At 42.0% G+C, this 24574-nt stretch overlaps 1 protein-coding gene across 5 annotated transcripts in view; it reads left to right on the top strand.

Moving 5' to 3' along the window:
• The first annotated feature begins 153 nt into the window (after positions 1–153).
• The window catches only part of Fbxl13 (F-box and leucine-rich repeat protein 13), a 189409-nt gene continuing 164988 nt past the window's right edge, over positions 154–24574 (top strand). Inside the window, exons 1-5 of one of the 5 annotated variants that reach the window (XM_013510517.1) lie at positions 154–398; positions 9202–9305; positions 10057–10147; positions 21564–21631; positions 21786–21940. In XM_013510517.1, coding sequence (XP_013365971.1) covers positions 324–398; positions 9202–9305; positions 10057–10147; positions 21564–21631; positions 21786–21940 — 493 coding nt within the window. In that variant the 5' untranslated portion in view covers positions 154–323. The remainder of the gene's footprint in view (positions 399–9201; positions 9306–10056; positions 10148–21563; positions 21632–21785; positions 21941–24574) is intronic. The other 4 variants (XM_013510515.1, XM_013510514.1, XM_013510518.1 and 1 more) reach the window with 4 other exon arrangements.

The following is a 24574-nucleotide window of genomic DNA, read 5'->3' as shown; positions in this document are numbered from 1 at the left end:
TTGGCCTGCCCATTGGCCCGTCCCCTTGGCCTGCCCATTGGCCCGTCCCCTTGGCCTGCCCATTGGCCCGTCCCCTTGGCCTGCCCATTGGCCCGCCCCTCGGCCTGTCCATTGGTCTATCCCTCTGACCACTCATTGGCCCACCCCTCTGCCTGCCTATTGGCCCGTTCTCTCAGCCCCGCCCCCTAGGCCCCTCCCCTGAGCCAGGTGCTGCGTTCCACCCGTGGTTGCCAGGCAACGCCTCCAGCTCCAGCGGGGGTCTTGGGAGGCGGCGACACTCGCGCGGTGAGCCCACCGAGAGCCACCTCTGTCCCGCCTTAGCCATGGCCTCGCTTCGCAACGCCGACCCCGCGCTGAGGAACTACTTCAAGGAGAACTACATTCCTCAGGTCTGCGAGGTACTGGAGCCAAGTGGCTGCGGACGCAGGTCGAGCGTGGGGAGGGGGAAGGGCATGAAGAGTGGCGGGAAGGCGGAGCGGAAAGGGAGAGGGTGAAGTCAAATCGAGTGAGGCGGAGGTGGAGTCGGAACAAGCCCTGCGAGTGACGGTGGTCGAGGCGGTCGGGGACAGCTCCCACGGAGCACTTGGCTCAGCGCGGGCTCCGCGAACACCATCTTCGGAGGTTTGGACTGGAAGAGCCAGAGGATGGAGAAGGATGAGCAAGAAGTGCCAGAGACTGAGCGGGGAGGCGGGCGGGCCAGCGGTGTAGGGAACGTCTTAAGGAAGGAGAGAGCAGTGATCCCTCTCCTGGACCCGGCCGGGGCGAGCCGTGGGAAGGCCCCACACCATCCCGTTGCCTTCACAGCAGGGACCGCCGTCCCCGCCTCCCTAGGACAGGAGCGAATGGCAAGGGTGGGGTTGAATAGTAGATGCCGTGGGTTTGGGGGCAGGAGGCTGATAAAGTTCTCCGGTGATTTCCTTCCGTTTCCTACATAGTTAGCGAGATGTTCGCCAAGGTGGTGTGTGTGTGGGTGGGCGAGGGGCTGCGGTAGGAGGTGTGAGCAAAGGTAGTGGAGAATGGGGAAGAGAGATAGCTGGGGGAAGTGAAAGGTCTGACCTCTGTCTATTCCCTGCAGCCCCTCCTGTTCCCAGCCATCTGAAACCAGCAAAAAATGCCAACTGCTAGGATGTGGCACGCCCCCCCTCCCCCACCTGCTAGGTCACAAGGCACCCACTACAGAATGTTAGCTGTTGCTATGGGTACATACTCAGACATTCCTGCTCCCCCAATCTCCCACCTCCCTTCACTTCACCCCACCTCAGCCTGTCCCACTAACTGCCTTAACCCCATCCATAAAAGACCCAGCTCAATAAACTGGACCTGGACTCTCCTTGGAGTTACTCCAGGAGGTTCTGCCTGGAACCCCAAATTTGGGCTGGTGCTGTGTTCTTTTATTATCTAACATCTGGTGCTGAAAACCTGGGAGGTGGTGGTCTGGAGCCCCTGCTCAGGCATGTGGCACCCTCACCTCAACCTACTGGGCAATAAGAACTAGTGACCTCATTGCTTCCAGCCCACCAGAGACCTCTTCCTAACGTCTCTGCCACCTAAATTGCGCCCCTCAAGACTGTGGGTAAGTTCTCAGTCAAGTGTGTCTGTTCCTCTGGTCAGCTGTTCAAGTCCTGATTAGGTCCAACCTCCAGCTTTGGCCGTGGTACAACAGACCTACCCAGATGTAGGTTGCTGTTTGTCCTTCATTTCAGCTTTTGGTCTTCGTCTGGAGGATGCTCCTTTGTCGTCCTTCCTGTTGGACACTCTGGGCCCTGACTGATCATGGGAGGAACTGCCCCTGCCCCTCCTAAAAACACTTCTCTGGAGTGTCTCCTCATGTGCAAAATCCTGTCTCAACCCAAAATGTCTGATCTTTTTCTGTAAAGCTAAATGATGGCTTTTTTTTGCCCAAAGTATGGTTCATTTGATTTTTTAGATCCTTTTTGACGGTGACCATTTTCTTCAGAGTTCAGACAAATGGGAAGAGGTCCCCTCTGATCAGGCCTTTTTTGCCCTTGCTCTTGTCCCTCCCTCTGTTCTTTCTGCTCTACCTAACACCAGATGATACCTCCCCCATGCCAGTGTTTGGCCCCAGGCTCTTCGGTCCCATAAGCAAACCTTCCCCTTCCCCCTTTACCTGGCTTTCCTCCCGACAGACCACCCCTGCCAAGTCTGCCGAGCCCCTGACCCAAAACCCCTCTACCCTTTGGGAAAGGTTGCCCACACCAACGGCCCTACCCATGTCTACATCCTATTCTTCCTTTCCAGTCTCTCTCAACTAGGAGGCTTGCCTCAGTTCCTTCTCATCAAGCCCCTCACATTACATTAAAAAACGTACTTATCCCACTCCTCTAACTTCACACAGTGCGATATTCATGTAATTCTCCCTGTGGCTGTCCTCTTCAATGAGGGGCAAGGATGATGGCTGCAGGTACAGCCAGTGCAGCCCACACCGGAAATAATTACAGAAAGCCCAGGGCAGTTACTGTTCCTAGACTGGCCCCTAGAGGGAACCATGAGCCTAGTCACAGAGACTGGGAAAAAAATGCCAAGACTTTCTCCAATACATTGTCATTGGTCTAGACAGGGCCTCCATTAAATCTATCAGTTTTGACAAACTCTCAAAAAATCTCTCAAGACCGTCAAGAAAGCCTGGCCCAGTGTACAGCCTGGCACACAAAGACCCTAAAAGTCCACACCTGCTTAGATCCCTCCTCAGCCAAGGAACAACTTTTTCTCAAGGCTTCTTTATTTTCCTAGGCAGCCCCTGACATAACGATAGAGCTCAAAAATTCAAGGATGGTCCTCAAACCCCTGAGGCCGATCTCATGACCATTGCCCTCAGGGTCTACCAAAACCAAACACCTGTCAAAGAGGCCTCCAGAAAGCCTCCAGTAAATCCACCCTCCTTCTCCCAATAATGCTCTACCCAGCCTGGCCAGTTACCTAAACAGAAGTGTAAACCCACTGGGCCTTGATTTCCGTGTGGCAAAATGGGACATTGGGCAAAGCAGTGCCCAAATCCATGGCCCCCACAAAACCCTATCCTCTACAAGCCTTAAAGGGGGACTGGAGAAGGGACTGTCCTCACTCCAAAACAAGGGTGGAGCCATCCACTCCAGTGCCTGCCCTGCTGTCTTAATAGGACCTGTTCTAGCTGCCCCTAGCCTATCACCACACAAGAGCCCAGGGTAACTCTTCTGCTCAAGGGTAAGTCTCATTTATCTTCATATGGGGGCCACATATTCCTCTTTGTGAGCTTAAATGTTCAATATCAGCAATGGGAGTTGATAGCCATCCTTTTTATCCCTCAGAAACTGCTCTCATTCCTCAGCCTAGCTGGCTTTCCCCACCTTTGTGTTCCCAACTTCAGCCTCCTAACCAGGCCCCTTTATAAAGCCTCCCTCAAGCCTATACCCACACACCCCACACACCCCCACTCCTGGCTCAGGAGTTCACAACTGCCTTCAAACCTCCATCACCATGATCTCAACCACTTTCCCAGTATGCATCAAAATCCCATCCCACAGGCAGCCAGTACCAGTTCATAGATTAAGAACTTATTCCACAGCCAGGCATGGTGGTGTACACCTGTAATCCCAGCACCTGGGAGGCTGAGGCAGGATTCAAGGCTGCAAGTTCAAGGCCAGCCTGAATTGCATAGTAAAACCCTGTCTCAAAAAGACAAAAAACACAAAAAATCAAAAATCTCTTTCCAGTGGGTACAGGGTGGTCTAACTCTGGGCACATAATTGAGACCCAGGCAATCCCACAGAAAACGATTTCATAATAGACAGGAACTCATAGCTGTAACCCAGACACTTTTCCTGACTTCCTCCTGGCTTTCTCATTACACAGAAATCCCCCATCACCAACCAAGGCCGCGTAAAAACTCATAGAGACTGTCACATGGTTACTAAAGGTTGCCACTGCCTATCCCATTGAAACACTCCTTGTCCAGCCTTCACACTTACTATTCCCTCCTTCAACCCTGACCAACAGGTCCTGCTCAGCCCTTAAAGAGGCTACTCTGTAACCAATAGTTTTATAGGAGTTTTATAGGGCTAAAGTGGGACAGAACTATAATCAATAAGGTCACAAGTATATTCACTTAGGTAATATTGATCCAATGGAAAATCACAAGGTGGGTGTGAGGTGGGATGAACGAATGTTCAACCAATAAGATTACAAGTATAATCACTTAGGTAATATTGATCCAATGAAAATCACAAGGTGGGATAGTCGCTTAGGTAATATTGATTAAATGGGGATCAGATGGGGAAGGAAGTCATGTAGCCAGTGCACATTGGCCGGACAAGGACTTTCCTGGAAGGGGTGGCCTAAGGAGGTTTTGGTCCTCCACCCAAGGTTGATGCCTATGTAGAGTATCAGTCACTGGTGAGTACATCCCTAGGGGAAGTGTATGTGTGGAGACATTTTTCTTTCTCCTGAAGCCTGGTCTTCATTGAGTAGGGCTTCAGCCACAGTTACCTTCTGCACCAACCTTTCCAGGGTCCAGCCCTGTCTGACTGCCTACAATATTTCTAAATAACCTAGCTATCTATAATATTCCCACTGCTTTTCCCATCCTGCCCTTCTTACTGCTACCCTAAAACCCAAGAATGTTAGGCTAGAGGGATATTCTTCAAAAGCATTTATCTTTAGAGAACTCATTAGGAGCCCATATCATGATGCCCTTCTGCTAGAATTTCAGACAGCATATCACCAAAAAAAATTTAAAAATTTGTTTCTCCTTCAGTTTTCTAAGAGGCAGAAGTCAGCACCCTGTCTAAAGATGAACAAGACCTGTTCCACAGAGCCCTTATGATGGGTATAGTGCCCACCAAGTTAGTGAGCAGGATCCTCATCTGAGTACAAGAAAATGCTTTTCAAATTAAGAGCCCAGATTTTCATTTCTAGGGTGGATGGAAAGAGTTTGCAAAACTAGATCAGGCCAGCAGAGGGTGGACTTAAGCTACAAATCATGGTTTTAAAACCACTTTGAATTTTCATGATTTTGTGAAAAGTTTTTATGCTTTATGTTTTTGTCAAGACTAAATTGTCAATCTCTATTTTTAAAATATTTCATGTATTTCTAAATCATGAAGTCTCTATTATCAGATTTTTGGGGGGACTAATTGCTGAACACATTTTTCAGAGATGCAAAAACCAGGCATGGTGGTGCATCTGTAGTCCAGCTATTGTCTGGAGACTGAGGCCTGGAGATTGGCTTGAGGCTACAAGGCCAGGCCCAAGTACATGTATGGGTGAAGAGGAGCCTTGGGATTGTAGTTGAAAAACCTGGTTCTGTGAGTCACTTGACACTTTGGTTTATCTGTGAAATCCAGAAGCAATAGTATACCCTGTAGATAGGTGTGGTGACATTCAGCTGTTATTCTAGCTACTCAAGAAGCTGAGGCAAGAGGATTGCAAATTTTAGGCCAGGCTAGGTAACTGAGACCCTATCTCAAAATAAAAAACAAAAAGGGTGACGATGTAGCTCAGCAGGGAGTGCTTGCTGAGCATGCGCAAAGCCCAAACTGTCGCTTTTTTTTTTTTTTTTTTTAAGAAACAGGGTCTCTCTATGTAGCCCAGGCTGGCCTCAAACTCACGCCCATCCTCCTCCTCAGGCTGTCAAATGCTAAGATTACAGGTCTGTGCCACCATACCCCGCTAAACTATTACTCTTACAACTCAAGGTTATTTCTAGTTGGGTGCCAGAAACACACTATTTGGGACTCTCCATGGTATAGCCACGTAGTTGATCTGCTGCCGTTTGATGTGAAGAGCTGGTATGGTCTGACTGTGTCCCTCAGAAATTCAGACTAGGATAGTGACCTGCTGGGCCTGACAGAGGGCACGGACCCAGGACCTGAAATGATTCCAGCTTCCCTTCGGGGTGCCCTGTTGGCTGCCCTGTTACATTCATCCTTTCCCACAGCTAAACCTGTCTGAGCCCCTTTGGCTTGGCTTCTCCTTTCCCCACTGGCAAGCTCCCTGTCCTTTCCTTGCCTCTGCTTGCCCCTTGGGAGACTTCTCCAGCTGCCCAGGGCCCCACAAGCATTTGATAATCACTTTAATCTCTGCACTCTTAGAGCGGTTATTTTTACTATTTAGGCCCTTAACATATTTCAGCGTGTTTATCTGAGTATCTAACAAGATAAACAGGACTCGCTGTCCCATGTGTCCTACATCTGTGTTTGTGCCCCCCCAGAGTTACAACAGACAGTAATGCCTTGCCCCTTAGATTGGAACAGTTGTTTTCTCAGTTTCTCTCTCCTCACTATTTTCCCCAAGTGCATTTTCCTGAACCTGTTCCTTTAGGCTTGGTAGAAAGTCAGTCTTTCTCTGTCATTACACTGGACTTTGGTACAAGGGAGTATTTTGAACTTACTTTCTGTTTGCCTGAATCTTTTCCTTTAATGAATATAGTAATTAGCAGTGGAGTGGTTAAAAAGGCTAGCACTGGCTTGCTATTATTATCTATTGAGTGACTATTTTGTTCAAAGCAGTTTGCATATATTAATTTATTTACTTCTTGTGACAGCCCTATGGCCTGTGTACTTTATTGCCCATTACAGTCAGGGAAACAGGAGCAGAGCTGTAACCTGTACCAGCAGATGCACACTGGAAGACTGGGGCTCCAGGCTTTAAACCCAGTGCACCCCTCCCATTGCGCTTTCTTGCTCCCTGAATGAGAGGTAGTAGAAAGGAGTGGAAGCAGCTGTCTGGATGAACGCATGTTTGGCCTCAGTACCCTCAGAGTGTCTTTCAGATTATTTGACAGATATGGGGGACTCAGATTAGGGCAGCAGAACCAACAGAAAGTGGAGGCCTCACAGATGTTCTGGAATTCACAAGCTGGAGAAAGCCAGATGAGGCAGTAAAGCCGTGGTCTGCTCCTCTCTGATTGTGTAAGTTCTTACTGTGAGGGCTAGTAATAAGAAAGCCTTGGTTGATGTAATATTTCATCTGCTGGGAATACTTGCATATTTTTCTTCTGCTTATAATAAAGACTAAGTTAATGCTTTTGCAATTTTTAGTTTTCATCAAGCAGAAAAAAATCCATTGTTTCATTCAGGGTGCTATATTATTGGCACATTGTTACATATTGCTCATTCATTAAAACATGAGACCTCATACTGTGTTATTTTGTCTAATGGGGAAAGATGAACAGATACTTCTTATCAAAAAGTGAACATTTCACCTGTGCTAGTTCCATATGCCGTTACTGGCATTTCAAACATTCATCTTCTCAGCCTAACTTCTGCAGGATAGCTTTTTGGAAAAGTATTTTCTGATCAGAGCTTGAAAATACAAAGAAATACACAATTTCTGATAGTCATTAACCAGATCCCAGCTTTCTTAAAATTTCACTGTAAAGCTAAGCTTCATTAAAGTTCCAGTTCTCAGACTTCTGGTGGATAGGAAAAGCACCTGAAGCACCAGAGAGCAGGGGGGGGGTCTTTTTACCAGGGCTCTTCAGGGAGCTATGGGAAGAGAAGGGTTCAGCCCTTCCACTGGGTGTCACGCAGGGCCCACTCATGCTGCCCTTTAGCTAATAGACATTTTTTCCAATTCAGAACCACCGATCTCCCATGCAGCCATCTTCTCTTGGTTTGGGGGAGAAGGAAATGGGTGTACAGATGGCTGAGTGCACCCTGAGAGCAGCTGGGGTAGGACAAGGTCAGGAGACAGCTGCAGGGCGAAAGGGATCCATTGTCTTAGTCTGAGACGTTGGTCACGTCACGTCTTAAGGAGCGGGTTCCCAGCCTGCAGGCTGCATACTCAGAGGGCGCCTGGAGCTGTTGCAAAGGAAGAAATGGACTGTGCAGGGTCCAGTGTGGAGAAATTATCTTTCTTTCCCCTTCTTCCCATGGAGGTTGGGAGAACTGCTCTGCATAACTCAAGGCATGGAATTATTTTGTTCCTGAAATAGAGAAGCTGGAAAAAAGCCAGTATGAGTGAGTCCAATGTGGGAGCTGAGCCAAAGCAACGCCCCCCCCCTCACCTGGATCCCACTCAGAGAAAGGGACAGGAAAAAGACAAATGCCTAAGATTTTCAGGTGCTTTTGTGAGCTGTGTGCTGTAAACCTCTTCCTCTGTCTCAAATGGAGAAACCCGCATTCATTCTGTACGTCTCATCAATACTTTTAATGAGAAATCGTTTGTGGCACCTCATAGAGGAAAATGGAACACAGCGGCTTCCTGAGTTCTGTGTTGCATCCATGCACTTTAAATATCATCTTCTACCCAGTAAGTCATGTGTTTGCTACTAATTTTCCAATATATGTAGTCTGTGACTATTGTGAATGATCAAATACAAATGCTTTTTTTTTTTTTCTTTTTGGTACTGGGTGTGGAATCCAGGACCACTGCACTGAGTTACATCCCCAGTGTCCTGTATTTTTCTTCCTATGTTTTTATTTTGAGACAGGGTTTGGCTAAGTCACTAAATTGCCCAGGATGGGCTCCGACTCTTGTTCCTCCTGCCTCAGCCTTCCGGAGTGCTGGGATTACAGGCTTGCACCATCATGCCCACTTTGTGCATGCGTTTTTGAGTTCTTCAGTTCATAGATTTTGGTGGTGGATTTTCTCAATTGCTTTCATGGGTAGGTCTGAGGATTTTTTTAAAGTAGATTCTTGATACTTAAAAATGATTGGAACCACTTATCTAAAGTATTGTAATTATGTCTTCGTATTGGAACAAAGCACTTCTCATGTAATGTAAAATAGTGTAAGGTAACTCTGTTGTGTCATTTATGGTGGATTTTTAAAAAGAGGCAGGGAATACAGCATTTTAATTTGATTTTAACAAAATAGCAACACTGGGTAAATGCAAAAATGTTTATAAGAAGCATGGTTACTTAAGACTGTTACATTATTTGGCCATTTAATTGTATGGGGAAAAGGCTATCTTTTTTCTGAGTAAGAACATGTACATTTATTTTTTGGAACCATATCTTAGTGCTTGTATTTTATTTTATAAGTGCGTATAAGCATATGTACTATATACATAAGTACATATAAGTACATAAATAGACTGTAAGTGTATTTTCTGTTTATAGTACATAATGTTTACATTCAGTGTGAGGAACTGATACATAGACATAACACATCTTAATTCTTTTTATGTCTTCTTCCCCTCCCTTGCCTCCTGACTGCATCTTTCTTTTTTTAAACATGGAATCAAATACCCCTTTTTCACAGGCACTTTTATGTGGTGTAATTATTACCCGTCCTGAGGATCCACTGAGATATTTAGAGAAAATGATCATGGTTATCATTGAAAATGGCCTGGAAAGTCTTCTTTGGTAAGTATTGATTGAATTTATGATAGGAAAATATTTTATTTTGAAGGTAAAACACTGATAGCATAATATTGAAGTAAGGTTTGGCAATGAATGCTTCCATCTCCAAGATTATTAACAACTCCCTCCATAGGATGTTAGGTCTCAATGACTCACATGTGAACAGTACGAAATGTAGTGTACTCTCATCAGTAAATGTGATCATAGGGCACATTATTTCACATTGAGGATGAGGAAAGGGAGGTACACCTACCTTGGAGAGGTCAGGAAATTAGGGTGACATTTCAACTTGATTGGCTTCAGGATCCGCTCCAGGGATTGGTAGAACATACACCTAGGTGTGTCTGGGTGGGTCATGGAGACATGGCCTGGGTGGGTCATTGGGTTCTGCGCTGGTCCCTCACCACGTCTGCTCAGGCTGTCTTCCCCTGCTTCCTGGCACCATGAACTAAGCATTGTCCCACTGCACCCTTCCACTATGATGTCTCTGCTTTGGAGCCAGCTGGTCATGGACTGAAATCATGATCAAATTAAACCACTCCTCCTGCAAGTTGTAGATGTTGGGCATTGTTCTAGCCTGGATGAGAAAGCTAATCCAAGGAGGTAGTGTGAAAAAGCCCACAGGTGATTCTGATCTTCTTCCACGGGGAAATGTCTCTTCTTACCTGTCCCTTCCACAGGAGTCACTGACTTAACTATAAGCATACTGTGAAACGAAATTAATTCTTGATCTTGTTTTATGGTTTTATTAAAGGGATATGTGCATTGATCCATCATTGAAACCAAAAATGCGAAGATTGTCTGAAACTTACCTTGAACAACTTTTTGGACTGCATGATCAGCTGGTAATTCTTACTTACCAAACATTGTAAAACATACAATACAATTTAAGTCCTGATGGACATTTTCAAACAGATTTTAGATTTCACAGGAGGTAAGAGGTCAGACTGCACTGGTAACCAGGGGCACCTAGAAAAGTGAAAGAATAACGCACACGATAGCACGCACATGTGTATGAAAGCACTCACACACGATACACAGCCACTCATAGTTACCTCCCCCAGTTTCCAAGAAACACATAGGCATTTGTTGATCCTTGTTGTGCATGTTCTCCTCTCCCTTCTCCTCTTCTCTCATGTAGAGAAGTAGCATTATGAAACATGGTAAAGGAGAAGGTATTCTTTCCCTTCTAATCTCCTTTGTGGGTTCTATTCCCCCTCCATTCTCTCTGCTGGCTGCCCTCGCAGATGAAGATGGAGGGCACCACGCTCCTACAGACATGGTCAAAGAATTAACGAGGTCTAGCTTGAAAGCTGGACCTGACTGTTCCTGAAAGAAACAACTGCTCCCACAACTGGTTTTGATCCTGTTAAGAGGACAAGGAAGTGCAGTAACTGAGGAGGTGGAGGCTTAGAACAAAGACTGTGTATGTGAAAGGAGCTAAAGTAGGAGAAAGGATGTGGGGAGAGCAGTACTCACCCAGATTAGATGCGTGTAGGATAGTGTGTGAGAACTCTTGATTTCAGGCCTGCTGGCCATGTAAGCCCAGGCAGGGGTTGGGAGTTGCTGGAGAAGTTGTGTTTTGAAAATTGGAATCAAAGCCATGTTTGAAGTGCATGCTGAGAGCCAGGGACAGTTTGAGGTATTCCTTTACAAGGATAGGTGGAGAGTAACATTATATCCTAATAAGTATTCTGCAAAAGAGAAAGAAATGGATGCACTGTGTGACTCTGCCAAGACCAGGCTGACCTGAAAGTACCAGTGCACTGGGTAGAATGCACATTTAATCTGCATCACGGTGTGTAGCATAATTACTCCACTTTATCAACCACAGACCTTTGGTCCGCTAAATACTACAGGTGTTTGCAAGCTCTATTCTTGAAGATGTTTGAGGGTCACCTAGAAGCTAAAAGAGGGAGACCATGGACACACTTCTGAGTCCTCTGTTCCCACCTCTTCACTCTAGACGAGTTTTGTTTTCAGTGTAATTTCACTTGAAGAAAGCTCAAAAGCCATTGATTGCTGAAAGTTGCTTTGAAAACCAGTGATCTAGAGGTCTAAACCTCATTGTCAATATTTTGTCAGGGATCTTATATGAAATCAGATTATGTCCAATGTCTACAGAAGCCCATAGGAATTTTTATGTAGTCTCACAGAATGCCATGAGATGTGATAGCTATTTCATACTTACAGTTTTATTAGAAAAGAAATTTTCAGGTATTTCATGATGTGGAAAGCACAGCTGCTTTCATGATGGATCAGCGTCTAAAGTTTAAAAGCATTGTGATAATTTAGCAATGCAGAGAAAAGACCTCTGTATCATATCATAAATTTAAAAAAAAAAAAAGAAATGAGATGTGACTTTGCAACAATGAGAAACGTATTTGTTCAGGTCAGACGTGAACATGGGAGTCTCCAGGTACTCTAGGGTTGATTAGTTAGATCTGGATCTAGATTACTTCACTTTCCTTCACTCTCAGATATAAATAAATGTTATTTGTGATGATGAAATAAATCTTCAATGGTTGTGAAATTTTAAATTACAGCATAGTAAGGAAATATTAGCTTTATTTTTAAAAAATATTTAAAAGTTTCCTATATAGTTATAACTGCCAGTAGGTGGGGTTTCAGTATTTTAACCAAAAAAATTAAATATCACAAAAATTATAATTTTCCACATTGCTTAAGATAGCTCTGTAGCACTTTACAGTCTCATACTATACAGTTCTGCACAGTAAGGGCTGCCTATATATGAACATTTATAAAGTATGAATATGCCTCTTTACATAAAGAAGAGCATATATGGGAAACTAAGTAGCTGAGTCAAATCATGAACCAAAAAAAAGTTCCTCTCATGACAATAGAAAGACAGTTTGTGTGTTCCAAGATGACAGATCAGGCATTGTAAGGAAAAACTAATTTCACAGACTTGATTCCCATTTCTTTGAAAATAAAACCTCCAGATAGACCTACTAATTACAAGAAAAGAGGGCATGTATAAAATTTTAAGAAAATCTTTTTTACTGTAGAAAGATTGAAAAGTAACCAGAGTTATTACCCAGTATGCAGCTTGAACAAAATCAATATTTTGCCAGCCTTGTCAATTTATTGTTCCTTTCACTCTTTTTGATGGAGTATTGGAAAACACACCTCAGGAATTATACTTTTTACTACTAAATCTTCAGTGTGCGCCTCTGACAGGAAATACCATTTTTAGAGACTATAAATACAGTGCCAAAGGCAGAGCAAAGTGGCAGCGCAGATCTCCTAGCATTCATCTCCCCGTAGAAACACCAAGTTGAACAGCGTATTCATGTACCAAACTACTCCACAAGAGCAAAGGAAATCAGGTGAGAGACCATAGTACCTGTTTTTAATATGAGAAAATGAGAACACATATTGAAAAAGCAGGAAGGAAAGAGCTGCCCACCTCAGTCCTCCTCCACCCCAAGCAGCCCAGTGTGGAGGGAGCTGCGTCTTACTTGGGGGAATAAGAGTAGATCAACTCTGGGCCTTAGACTTGAAGTCTATGGTGAAACTCAGTGCTAGACAAAAAATGCCCCATCATGACCCCTACTGCTATGCCAGTAACTATGGACCAAGATGCTGGGACTGTGTTAGGCAGTCAGCTGACACATCACTCCTCCAACCCTGCGTGGCAAAGAAGGGAGCAAGACTTTGTGGGGAACAGGGCACAAAAACTAACACAGAGCTGTGACTCAGAGCCCAGTGCCAGGCCCGTCACAGGCCTAGCACCTAGTAGAAATTGAAGGCTTCATATGCAGGCCAGACCTCACAGATGGACCCTGTAGCCCCACAGATAGAGACCTGTACAATCATGCAACAGATGAATTTGGCCTGCACCATTTCCAGCCGTAGAGGGGGGCTCAGACACACTCACACTTGCTCTGGAGACAGTGCAGGCCTCTGTGAGATTCAAGTCCTGCCCAGTTTAGTGTCACCTGCCCAATTTAGTGTCAGTGGCTAAGATGCTATCTCCTACCTGTCTCTCATCCTCAGGTAGCACAGTTATTGCCAGGTAAGTGCTCACAGACAAGGCTCTAGGACTATCCTGGTACCAGGCAGAGACCTGCACTTTTGGAGGATGGGTTCCTGTTTAGGCCTGTATCACCACCAGCTGTGGTGTGGGTCCTGATTCACCCCTGAGACTGTGCAGGTGCACACTGCTATAGGACTCTGGTGTCATCCAGCTTAGGTAAGCCTAGATGGCCAAGATACTGCCTACCTGACTTTAAAACATATTACAAAGCTCTGATACTCAAAACAGCATGGGTTTTACATAAAACAGACACATAGACCAACAGAACAGAGCAGAGAAGTGCTGCTTCTATAGAAGCAACACATCTACAGCCATCTGATTTTCAACAAGGGTGCTAAGGAAACACACTGGAGGAAAGACAGTCTTTTCGTTAAACATCTCTGGGAAAATTGGTTATTGGAAGAATGAAACTTGACCCCCTCTCTATCACTAACCAAATACAAAAGTCAAAACAAAATGGATTAAAGATCTAATTGTAAGACTGGAAACTATGAAACTAATGGAAGAAAGCATAGGAGAAATGCTTCAGGACATTGGAATGGGCAAATTTTGTTTTGTTTTTTTACAAAACCCCAAAATCAAAGTAAACAACAGTCGGGGCTGGGGATTTAGCTCAGCGGCAAAAGCGCCTGCCTGGCAAGCGCAAGGTCGTGAGTTCGGTTCCCAGTACCGGAGAAAAACAAAAAAAAAAAAAAAAAAACAAAAAAAAAAAAAAAGTAAACAACAGTCAAAATAGATGGGAAATGTATCAAGCTAAAAAGTTGCAAGTGAAAGAAACAAGTCGGTAGAGTGAAGAGAGCCTACAGAACAGGAGAAAGTATTTTCAAACTATGCATCTGATAAGAGGTTGATATCTAGAATATACAGATAATATATAGAGAACACCCCAAACTCAATAGCAAAACAGACTAACTGATTAAAAAATGGCTAATAGATCTAAAGTCATTTTTTAAAAGAAGACATATATTTCAGTTTAGCTGAAGAATGACCCCCCCCAAACTCTCATGTGCTCTTTAGGGAAATGTAATGAGATATCATCTTACTTTGATAAGAATGTCTATTAGCTAAAAGATTAAAGATGATGCTGGCAAGAATGTGAGGGAAAGGCAACCCTTGTACACTGACAGTGAAATGTAAATGAACATAGCCATTATGGAATGTAAGTCAGTACAGCCATTATGGAAAATTGGAACAATATGGACATTCATAAAATAATTTAAACTAGAGCTACCATATGTTTCAGCAATCTCACTCCTGGATAAGTATCCAAAGAAATGAAATCAGTGACATTTGTACTCCTGTGTTCATTGCTGTACTATTTGCAATAGCCAAGAAATGCAAGCAAGCTAAGCATCCATCAACAGATGAATGAGTAAAGAATGGTACATTTACCCAGTGGGATTCAGCCATAAAAAGGAATGAACTCTTGTCATTTGTGATTATATGACTGGAACTGGAGAATATTATGTTGAGGGAAGTAAGCCAAGTGCAGAAGGATAAATAACTGCTTGATCTCACTCATGTGGAATCTAGAAGAGTTGTTCGCACATGAATTGAGAACGGAATAGTGGATACCAGAGGTGCGTGAGCATGGGAGGGAGAGGTACTAAGGTTTTAGACAGGAGCAAGAAGTTCTGGTGTGTGATTGCACAATAGGATCACTGTAGATAATGTGCTGTACATTCAAAAGGCTAGAAAAAAGGATTTTCAAAGCTTTCACCATAAAGAAATATGGTATATGAGATAAATATGCTTAAGTAGATTTAAACATACAGTAAATACATGTGTCAAAACAACATGGTAATATGTACATTTATGTTTTTATGTATGTTAAAATAATTTTTTTTAAAAAAGTGCCATTGTTTTGCATAATAAATAATAGTAATTGCTGAAGATCACCTAGTGCTGATTATATTTAGTATATGTCCCATCTGGGTTTCCCAAATTTTCTCAATAATGTCTTTTTACATATGGCTTTGTTCATACCAGAATTCATATAGTCTACACTGTACTTGATTATTACATACCTAATTCTCTGGTAATTGGCAAAAGTTGTCCTTTTTTGTTATTTTCCATACCACTTATTTATTGAAGGACATAGTACTGTAACATGTCTTGTAAAATGCTCCACATTTTCACTGTTTCATGTCATTTTACTTGCTCTGTTTCCTATAAGCTGGTTGTCAGAACTAGAAGCTTGTAGGATTCACTAGAGGAACAAGTTTGACATGAAATATATGCATATGCTTATACAAAGGTTTTACTAGGTTACCTGCCGGGTTCAGGAATGAAAGAGTCCCAGTAGCCACTGGCTAGATTAGAGGTGGAAGAACACAAAATGGCCATCTGTGCACTGATCAGCCAGAGGATCAAGTCACAGGTCAAAGCCCTGGAAGCCCACTGTGGAATCTGGTACGAGTCTTGTGGAAAGCTGAAGGGTCTGTATTGCAAGGCTGAAGAGTCTGACGAACCATTACCCCTGCGTCTCTCAAGTCCTTGATGGTGGCATCAATCTCTGTGGTCCCTCCAGAGTTGCAGTATTGTTTTTAGTTTTCCCAGGTAGAGGCAACTAATGGCTTCTGTCACTTTTCTTGTTGCTGGAACAAAATACTCAACACCTGAAAATTAAAGGAGAACAGGTTTATTTTGGCTCACATTTTTACTCCATAGTTGGCCACCTCCAAGGCAGGAAGGCAGGACAGAGGACTTGATAGAGAAAAGCTGGTCACATCATGGCAGCCAGGAAGCACAGAGTGAAGGGAGGAACCAGAGAGGGAGATACTCCCTTCCAGGTCATGAGCCAGTGACCCGCCTCTTCCAACCAGGCCTTACCTACTAATGGCACATTTAGCTATAGCATCCCCATAATTCAGTCACCTTCCAAAACTCCACCTATGAATGCATAAGGATTTGAGTGGACATCTAGATACAAACCATAGAATTCTGCCCTTGGGCCCCCAAGAAGCTCATGCACATCTCTATGAGAAATACTTTTTTCCATTTCTAAGAATTTCTAAAATTTTTCAGCATTGCTGAAAATTCAAATCTAGAGTCTCCTCTGAGACCTAAGGTAAACTCTAGCTCTGAGCCTCTGTAAAAATAAAAAAAAACAGGGTTAACATTGCTGAACTACGATGGAACAGGATAAGCAGTTGCATTCCAAAAGGGAGGAAAAAAGGGACAGAAAAACAGGACCAAAGCAAGACTGAAAGGAAGACTGAAACCTAGCAGTGCAAACATTAAATCCTGTAGCTCCATGTCTAGAACCTGGAGCATTACCACATGATAATAAGATTCAAACTCCAAATGACTTTAGTGGCCCTGCTTCTATGACACTGCCTGCACAGACTCCATGGCCTCTCTCTTGGGGTCGCTTTTTTTACTGCCTGTGGCTTTCCTCAGATGTTTCATGTTCCTGTCTTCTCCAACTTCCTGGGGTCTCCACTTCACTCTTGGCTTCACTCTCACTTCTTTGAGCAGTGCCCTCTCTGGGGCACACTGCCTGGCCTCCCATGCCTTCTTTGGTTTGTGTGGGAGAATTCCTGACCTTACAGCTCTTAAATTCTGCATGTAAAACCAGTACCATGTGGATAATGCCAAGATTTGTTTGCATGATCTGACAAATCCATCTAGTCCTTTTTGGATCATGGTTGCAGAGGCCTCTTGAGTGCCTGGATGGCTGAGCACTGTGAATTGAATCCTGGGGAACCAGTTCCCAAGCAATCTTTCTGGAGTAGTGTTCTTTTGGGGCTCCCATTCTTAAAGCTAAGTTTTTTGTACTTTTGTACTCTTGAGCCTTCAAAGAATGGGATGTTGCTAATTCCTTACATGTTTGCATTTCTGTCAGCATTTTGGTCTTTTGAGCTCTGATCAGAGCCTCCCGTGAAACTTGGCTTACACCATTGTATGACTTCTCTGCTAGGAAGGGAGATAATCCTACTGGGTCATGCCCCTTGGGACCCACCTCTTCTGGCCAAACCCTACATCCTAACATCACATTCAGCACATATTGCCCTATTATTTAATCATCCTTCAAAGTTCTACCTATGAGTGTATCCAGACATTTCATTTTGCCTTTCCCACCATAGTAGCCTTCACAGTACAAGTTAGGGAACCAATATGAGGGTTATGCCAACTGCTAAATATATCCATCACCATTATGCACTCTGGAATGGGAAAAATGACCTCCAGATGGGTTCAGGAGCTTACTAGATCCACTGTAAGTGAGTCCTGGGCTAAAACTCCATTAATCACCTGAATTCAATTGACCCTATACTCTCACTGGAGGGCCATAATTATGTTTTGGACCCCTTGGTGTCAGCATTAGTTCAGAACCAGTGTCCAGTAGTCTCTGAAGTGTCTGATCATTTCCCTTTCTCCATTGTACAGTTACCTAGGAAAAAGGCCTTGGGTCCCTTTGGGGAAGGATGGGAGAAAGTTTGACAGTATAACTTTTTGGTAGTGCACCAGGGTCTGTCCATAAGGCAGCCAGGACTCCCCTTGATTACAGGGGTTCTGAGTCTGGAAACTGGCTCATCAGGCAACTGGTTGAGGGTCCATAATTTTCTGTCACTGTGTTCTAGGTGGATTTTTGTGCATTTGCTCCCAAACCTTTTTCGGCATATAAATCTAGTAAAAACTTAGTAGGCTTTTGTCTTAATTACTTCTCTCTCATTGTTGAGACAAAATACCTAACACTCAAAGTTAAAGGGGGGAAGGTTTATTTAGCTCACAGTTTGTGGAGATTTCAGTCCATAATTGGCTGGCTCCAAGGCAGAGTGGCTTGGCAGAGGGGCATCCCAGGGGAGAAGCAGCTTATGGTGGTACAAGCCAGCAAAAGCAAACAAGCAAGCAAGGAAGACAAGACTCTTTCTGTCCCTTATATTTGTGCAGGGTACCTGCACTAGGGCAGGTATAGCACTCACATTTTTAATCCTAGCCCAAACTATGCCAAGCCAATTAGTGGACTGATTCAGTAATCACACACCCTTAATCCCATCATCACACACTCTAGATTCAGCCAAATCTAAAAAAGCCCTGTGACTGCATGAGGTTTTGAGGGGACATCTAGACACAAACCATAACAACTCTATCTCTTCATCTTTGGGAACACCATGACTAATCAGCCAACCCCATAGATCTATGTGAGTCAGACCGTTGCTTTGCTTCTGCTCTCCATTATGGTAAGTAGGCCTACCTTGTCTTTGGTGATTGAGCACTGCTACTTGGCCCCTGTCACTCTGGAATCCAATTAAACCCATATCCTTTAAGTTTCCCAATTGACTGCAGTCCCTAATGTAAGGTCTGGCATTCAGAGAAGAGCAATGACACAGCTCTTCAAGGATGCTGGTGTTCCCCTCATAAATCTGTTTCTTAAGGTGGTAATGAAGGGTGCATTTTCTAGACTCTCCCAGTAAGGAAGAGTAGGTTTCAGTATTTACATTTTCCTGAGCCTTCAAATGCCATCATCAGCAGTAAAACAAGGAGTATCAGGCACCACAAACTTATTGACAGAAAGCCTTGATTCTATGAGGTCTTCCCCTCCCCTTTCTCTTTTGGTGACAAGTCTATTTCATAGGAATGTTGCATTCTTCCCAGTATGTCACATCAGAAATGTCCACATGATCTGGTTGACCCGCTTTAAGTGAATCTTGAGTCACTATAGATTTTAATAGAATCTTCAATCACTATAGATTTTAACAGAAATGTTAATCACTAATGGTCATAATCATTAATCATGTAATCACTTGAATCATTAAATGTTCTACAAGCCTTACCATAATTGTTAATTGTATCTACAATGCACATATAAAGATTTCAGAGTAACAGTACCACAGAGCCACCAACAAAAAGATACAGAACTCAGTTTAGGGCAGTTATGCAATTCCTTTTGCCTCAAGATGTGTTCTACCATACATTCTTAGTAAAAGTTTACACTTTATTACCTATAATAATTCTTTTTTAGTGTTGTCATCTGTTTTTTCTTTGATCAAATTGTTTTTCAGTTATGTCTACCATTATAAAACAGTAGAGAGCTTTCAGGGAAGTATTGCTTCCATTCTTGCCTCTTCTCCTAGTTCATCTTTCCCTTTAGATACCAATTTTACTAGTTTGCTTTTCCACTGTTTCTTATAGAAATATATGAGCGAACATCATATTCCCTTCCGGTGTGACTTCTTATAAGGGAGTAGGAGATTATGGATAATTTTCCTCATCTTGCTTTTCTCTGAATGTCCAATAAATAGTCCCATATGCAGTTTAACCTAAACTCTACTGAAAGATGTAGACTTGAGTAGGCTTACAGATACAAAGTTTATTATGAAAAGGAAACTTAACCTTTGGACTCCCTAGAGGCCTGGGTTTTAGTCATTTGAGAGAGATTGATGGATCCTCTCCCCCTAACATGACTAAATTGGTTGTAACAGATTCTGACCCCTGCTGCTCGCCAGTGATATTTTTCTTCTAAGAATGATTAGATGATTTCCTGAAAAGGCATCAAAATTGAGTATCACTATAATCTGGAATGAAAAAAATATAAGTGTAGTAAAATATACCCCCAAGAAGCCATGGTTCAGAGTTTGTGGCCTCAGTCATTCGCAGTTTTCCTTAGAACGTAATTAATCATTGTTCAGGGAAACCTGTGCAATTTTGCGGAAACCATAAATATCCTCCGCAGTTGTTTTTTTGGTGGGAGGTTTGCAAGTAGCCAATCAGAGTGTTAGTTAGTTCTCCTTGCTGCTGATTGGCTGCTGCCCTGTAACCCATACCCAGCTGATGTACCAATATTCCGGTGTCATAACAGTTTGCTGTACCCTAGCTATCTCGAGTGTTCTTGATTTTGTTCTTAAAGCCCTAAAATCCCTAAGAGGTCTCCAAAATGCCCTGCATCTTTTAAGGCTTTGTTAACACAGTATTAAATTAAATTGTGTAACTGCAGAAGATGTGGCATATTTGGGGTTTAAACTATAAAAATAGGCATTTCTAGGCATTTTTCTGACTGTATCTGAAACTGTGTTTTTTCACAATTCACAAGTGCTCTAGGAACATAACTCCTGAGAATTTTGGGGGTCCACTATAAGAATGATATGATTTAGATTTGTGTTGTTTATTTTAAGATAAGTTTAAAAACAGAGTAATCAGTGAATAATATGATACTTACACAAATTGTTTCAGGGAGTCTTCTTAATAAAGTTAGTAATAAATATTTACATGTTTAAAAGATTGATTCTCCAAAGTTGTGTTTATTTAAAAATGTGTTTATTAAATAGAGTATTAAAATACAAATAATAGTCTTTCTCTCCATGCACAACAACCTTTTGGGTATTAATGAGCCTTTCAGTAACTGCAGAGAAAAGTGACTCACTGTGAAAATCCCTACACTTCAGAGTGTACCACAATGATTCTCTAAGTGATTCTCTTAGCCTTCTGTTGCTAAGCTGCTATTCTATCCCACAACTTCGTCATACAGTTATCCCAGAATTCTTTACCCTTGATTTGCAGTAGTTTGATGGCAGAGAATTGGCGTGTGACTGGACATTTTGTAATTCTGTAAACCAATGAGTGCATAATACAGATGGTACCTAATTAGATGGTCATTTTCCTATACCATTTACTGTAGTTATTTATAGAGTACTTTGCAGGTAATAATCTTCTGAAGAGAATTAAGCTTAGGGAATTTAGGGCCCTATGTTAGAGTAAAGAAATTATACTTTACTACTGCCTCATCATCCCTTTCCTCCTTCACACTCTCTGTTTGATACTTCAGTACTTCTTTATCCAACAAGATTCCCTTTAAAAGTCTGCATATAATGGATGCATTTAGTCTTTTGTGATTTTCCTCGCCATAAACACAATGTACATTTAATGTTCATCAAAAGTAAGACTTTTAAAATGACATTGAGCATGAGATAGACTATCGGGCGCCTGCAGACCTTTCTTGTATGCCTAAAATAAATCCATGATTAACATGTGTGTGCTGTAACAATTTAACAAAGCGTTTTACCTCTGTGCAATGGAGGAAAATATTGACCTTAGAAAAATAGAATTCTAAATTCCCGCTGAATGGTATAGATTTGAACCAAACGTATCTCTTCACCAAGTATCTCTCATTTCCTTGTTTATCTTGAAAGAGGTAGCCTATGTAGGTCACTTAATTCTAATTGTTTATTTAATAAATAATTTACTTTAATTATTTATTTCAGATGACTCCAGAATTGATGATAAAAGCATGCACTTTTTACACTGGACGTTTAGTAAAGACCCATTTTTGGTGAGAATGTGATTTTCCTGATAAGAATGGGGGTGGGGATAAGGGAAGCATCACTTCTTGATCTTCTCAGTTTATTTATTAATGTGTTCCTGTAACATCAAAATGTTATTTTTTTCTTTTTCTTTTTTTTTTTTTTTTTTTTTTTTACCTGTAGTGCGTGGAAAGAAATGGCAATACCTCAAGTAAATGAAGAAGAAATCCTGGCTGCAAAAATGGAAAGGGCAATAAGACATTATAATTTTAGCCTTCAAAAATCTTCATTTCGTCAGTGGTGCTCTTATGTAGAAAGGAACAGAGAAGAAATTGAAGGTAAATCCTAACATGATAGCAATTACTTTTGTATATTCAAATGAATGGTTTTTGTTTGTTTTTTGCTTTTGGTACTAGGAATCAAACTCAGGACCTTGCACTTGCCAGGAAAATGCTGTACCACTGAGCTATATCCCCAGCCCTGAACCTGCTTTTATGTTTAGAAAATTGTTATGTTTAGAACATTGTTATGAAATGAAGGCAGAACCACTCATTTAAAATATTTAATGAGGATTTACTTGTAAAGATTTTATTGAAACTGGCATATTTTAAACCAAACACTCTGTGTATTTGTGTATGTGTGTATCTAAAAATAAATAGGGATCTACTATTTTTTATGTAAGAGAGAGCTGATATATTTTGGGTAGGTACCAAAAAAGTCACTATTTTTGCAGAGAGAGTTACATTTGTTACAAATCTTTGATTTAAAGTACATGTGAGGAAGCTTATTTTCTCTTACTTGAGACTTAATCTTTATAAGAGGATAGTGTGCATGTGTGAATTTAGGAGTCAGGATAGAAGACTCCTGCCTTTTGCTTAGATTTTTTGCAGACTCACTCACAGCTGGGGTAAACCAGACAATCAATTCCTTTTGACCAGGCTATTATCTGTGCTTCATTCAGAGCGGATGCTTATAAGGTTTAAATGTAAATGTAAATGTAAATGTAAATGTAATTGTGAATGTAAATGTAATGAAGAGTTAGGAACTGGCTAATTGGCTAACTTGCATTTCACAGGGTTGTAATAGTAGGTGATACTATTTTAAAAATCCCTATCATGGATGAACTGCAAACTCTGTAGTGAAAGCAGATTAATTTGTAGATTAGAATAGCCTTCCTACCAAATTCTTCTCCTCTCTACCAGAGGATATTAGTAAGCTTTCTGTTACTGAGACACGATACCCCACATCCACAATTTAAAGGTGGAGTTTACTTTGCTCACGGTTTTAGTCCCTGATCAGCGGGCTCCAAGGCAAAGGCCTCGAGGCAGAAGGGTGTGGGGGAACAATGCTGCTTAGTTTGTGTGGCCAGGAAGCACTGCAGGAGAACAGAGCCAGAGCCGGAGCTAGGGACCAGATGTAGATCCCAAGGCCATGACTCTGTGACCCACCCTGACACCCTAAAAGTGTGCTCTGCCAACCTCTGGGGTGGATCCCAGAGCCAATCAAATTGAAACCCCACCCTGTCTGCTTCAGTTACTCCTTTTGCCTCTCAGCACTCTCTTTCTGCTGGTTTCTTGCACCTTCGTTGTGTTTCTCTTTTTAATATTCTTTCCCTCCTTCTGGCCTCCTCCTAGTTCTGCACCTTCTCTTATTCTCTCTAATCCCATGTCTTGTTCACTTTGCCTTTGTCTCCTTCACCTCCAGTCTCTTTCTCACCATTAGGGTGAACCATGTGAAAGTGTCCGTGTTCTTTCCTACTCTTCTCTCATTCTTCTCTCCTAATTTTTTTCTCCTACCGACGTTTTTTTCTCAATATTTTCCCTCTTACCTCTTGCCATTTTTCTGTCTTATCTAACCATCATACCACACAGAGGCATATATTTTAAAAGTATTTATTATATTTATGCAGTAAACATTCATATTCCTGTTTTTAACACCTTCTCAAAATGACATAATCTCTTAAAAATATCTGAGTCACCTTCATATTATGGCACTTCTTGGGGGCTGGTCCTCTTTTCCTGGGGAAGGCAATGTTCTACATAATTTGTGATCATGAAAAAAGTTAAAATTTTGTTTGAGATTTAACTGTCAGAAATTTCAAATAATAGGCCCACATTATGATTTTCAAGTGAAACCATTCAAATAAATAAAAATTAATAAAACATAACCAGTATTGAAATATTTTATTATACATTTATATGTTGATATAACCCTAAAAGTCTAAGAAATATTACTATAAGCAGATGTAATTTAGAGTATATATAAACAAGCTTCTAGCATGTTAAGTGCTAGCAAATAGAATGTCTGATAAAATAATAATTTCCCACAAGATGCTTTTACTTTGGAGTTATAACTTAAATAACAAAAATTAAAATCAATCTGAACATTTATCTATATGGAAGTGTATTTTGGTGGAAAGCAATTCAAGCAAAGGGCATTTACCTGAAAATGAATAGAAAAACTTACTGTTTTCAATCAATAACTTTTTTCCTTTTTATTTTTTGTTTGTACTTGTCTGCACTGCATAATGATTACACTTATCATGGGGAGTTTGTACATGTTCGTGTCACGTCTTAATTCTTTTTTTGTCCCTTTCCCCTCCCATCCTTCCCTGCACCCTTCAACAGTTGTTCCCCTTCACTTTTGCCAAAGCTCTATTTCCATTTTGCTTCAGTTCTCACTTTTTATTCTTTTTCCCTTCCATCTCTAATCCCTCCTTCCATATCTTGTTCCATTTGAAAAGATCTCCTTACTCCCTGTTATCTATCTTTTACTTTGCTTTTTACTTACACTTTAGGTTTCTCATACAAGAGGAACCATGCAATATGTAAACGTGTATCTGATTTATTTCACTTAATGTTATGGTCTCAAGGGGCATTCATTTTCTACAAATGATTCAAGTTTATTCTTCTTTACGGCAGAGTAGTACTCCATTAAAATCTTTAATTTTTGAGCCACTATTTTTTTTTTTT

Source organism: Chinchilla lanigera, unplaced genomic scaffold (genome assembly GCF_000276665.1).
Source record: "Chinchilla lanigera isolate Chin_1 unplaced genomic scaffold, ChiLan1.0 scaffold00009, whole genome shotgun sequence".
NCBI lineage: Eukaryota > Metazoa > Chordata > Mammalia > Rodentia > Chinchillidae > Chinchilla > Chinchilla lanigera.
This window is presented reverse-complemented; position numbering and strand designations above follow the sequence as displayed.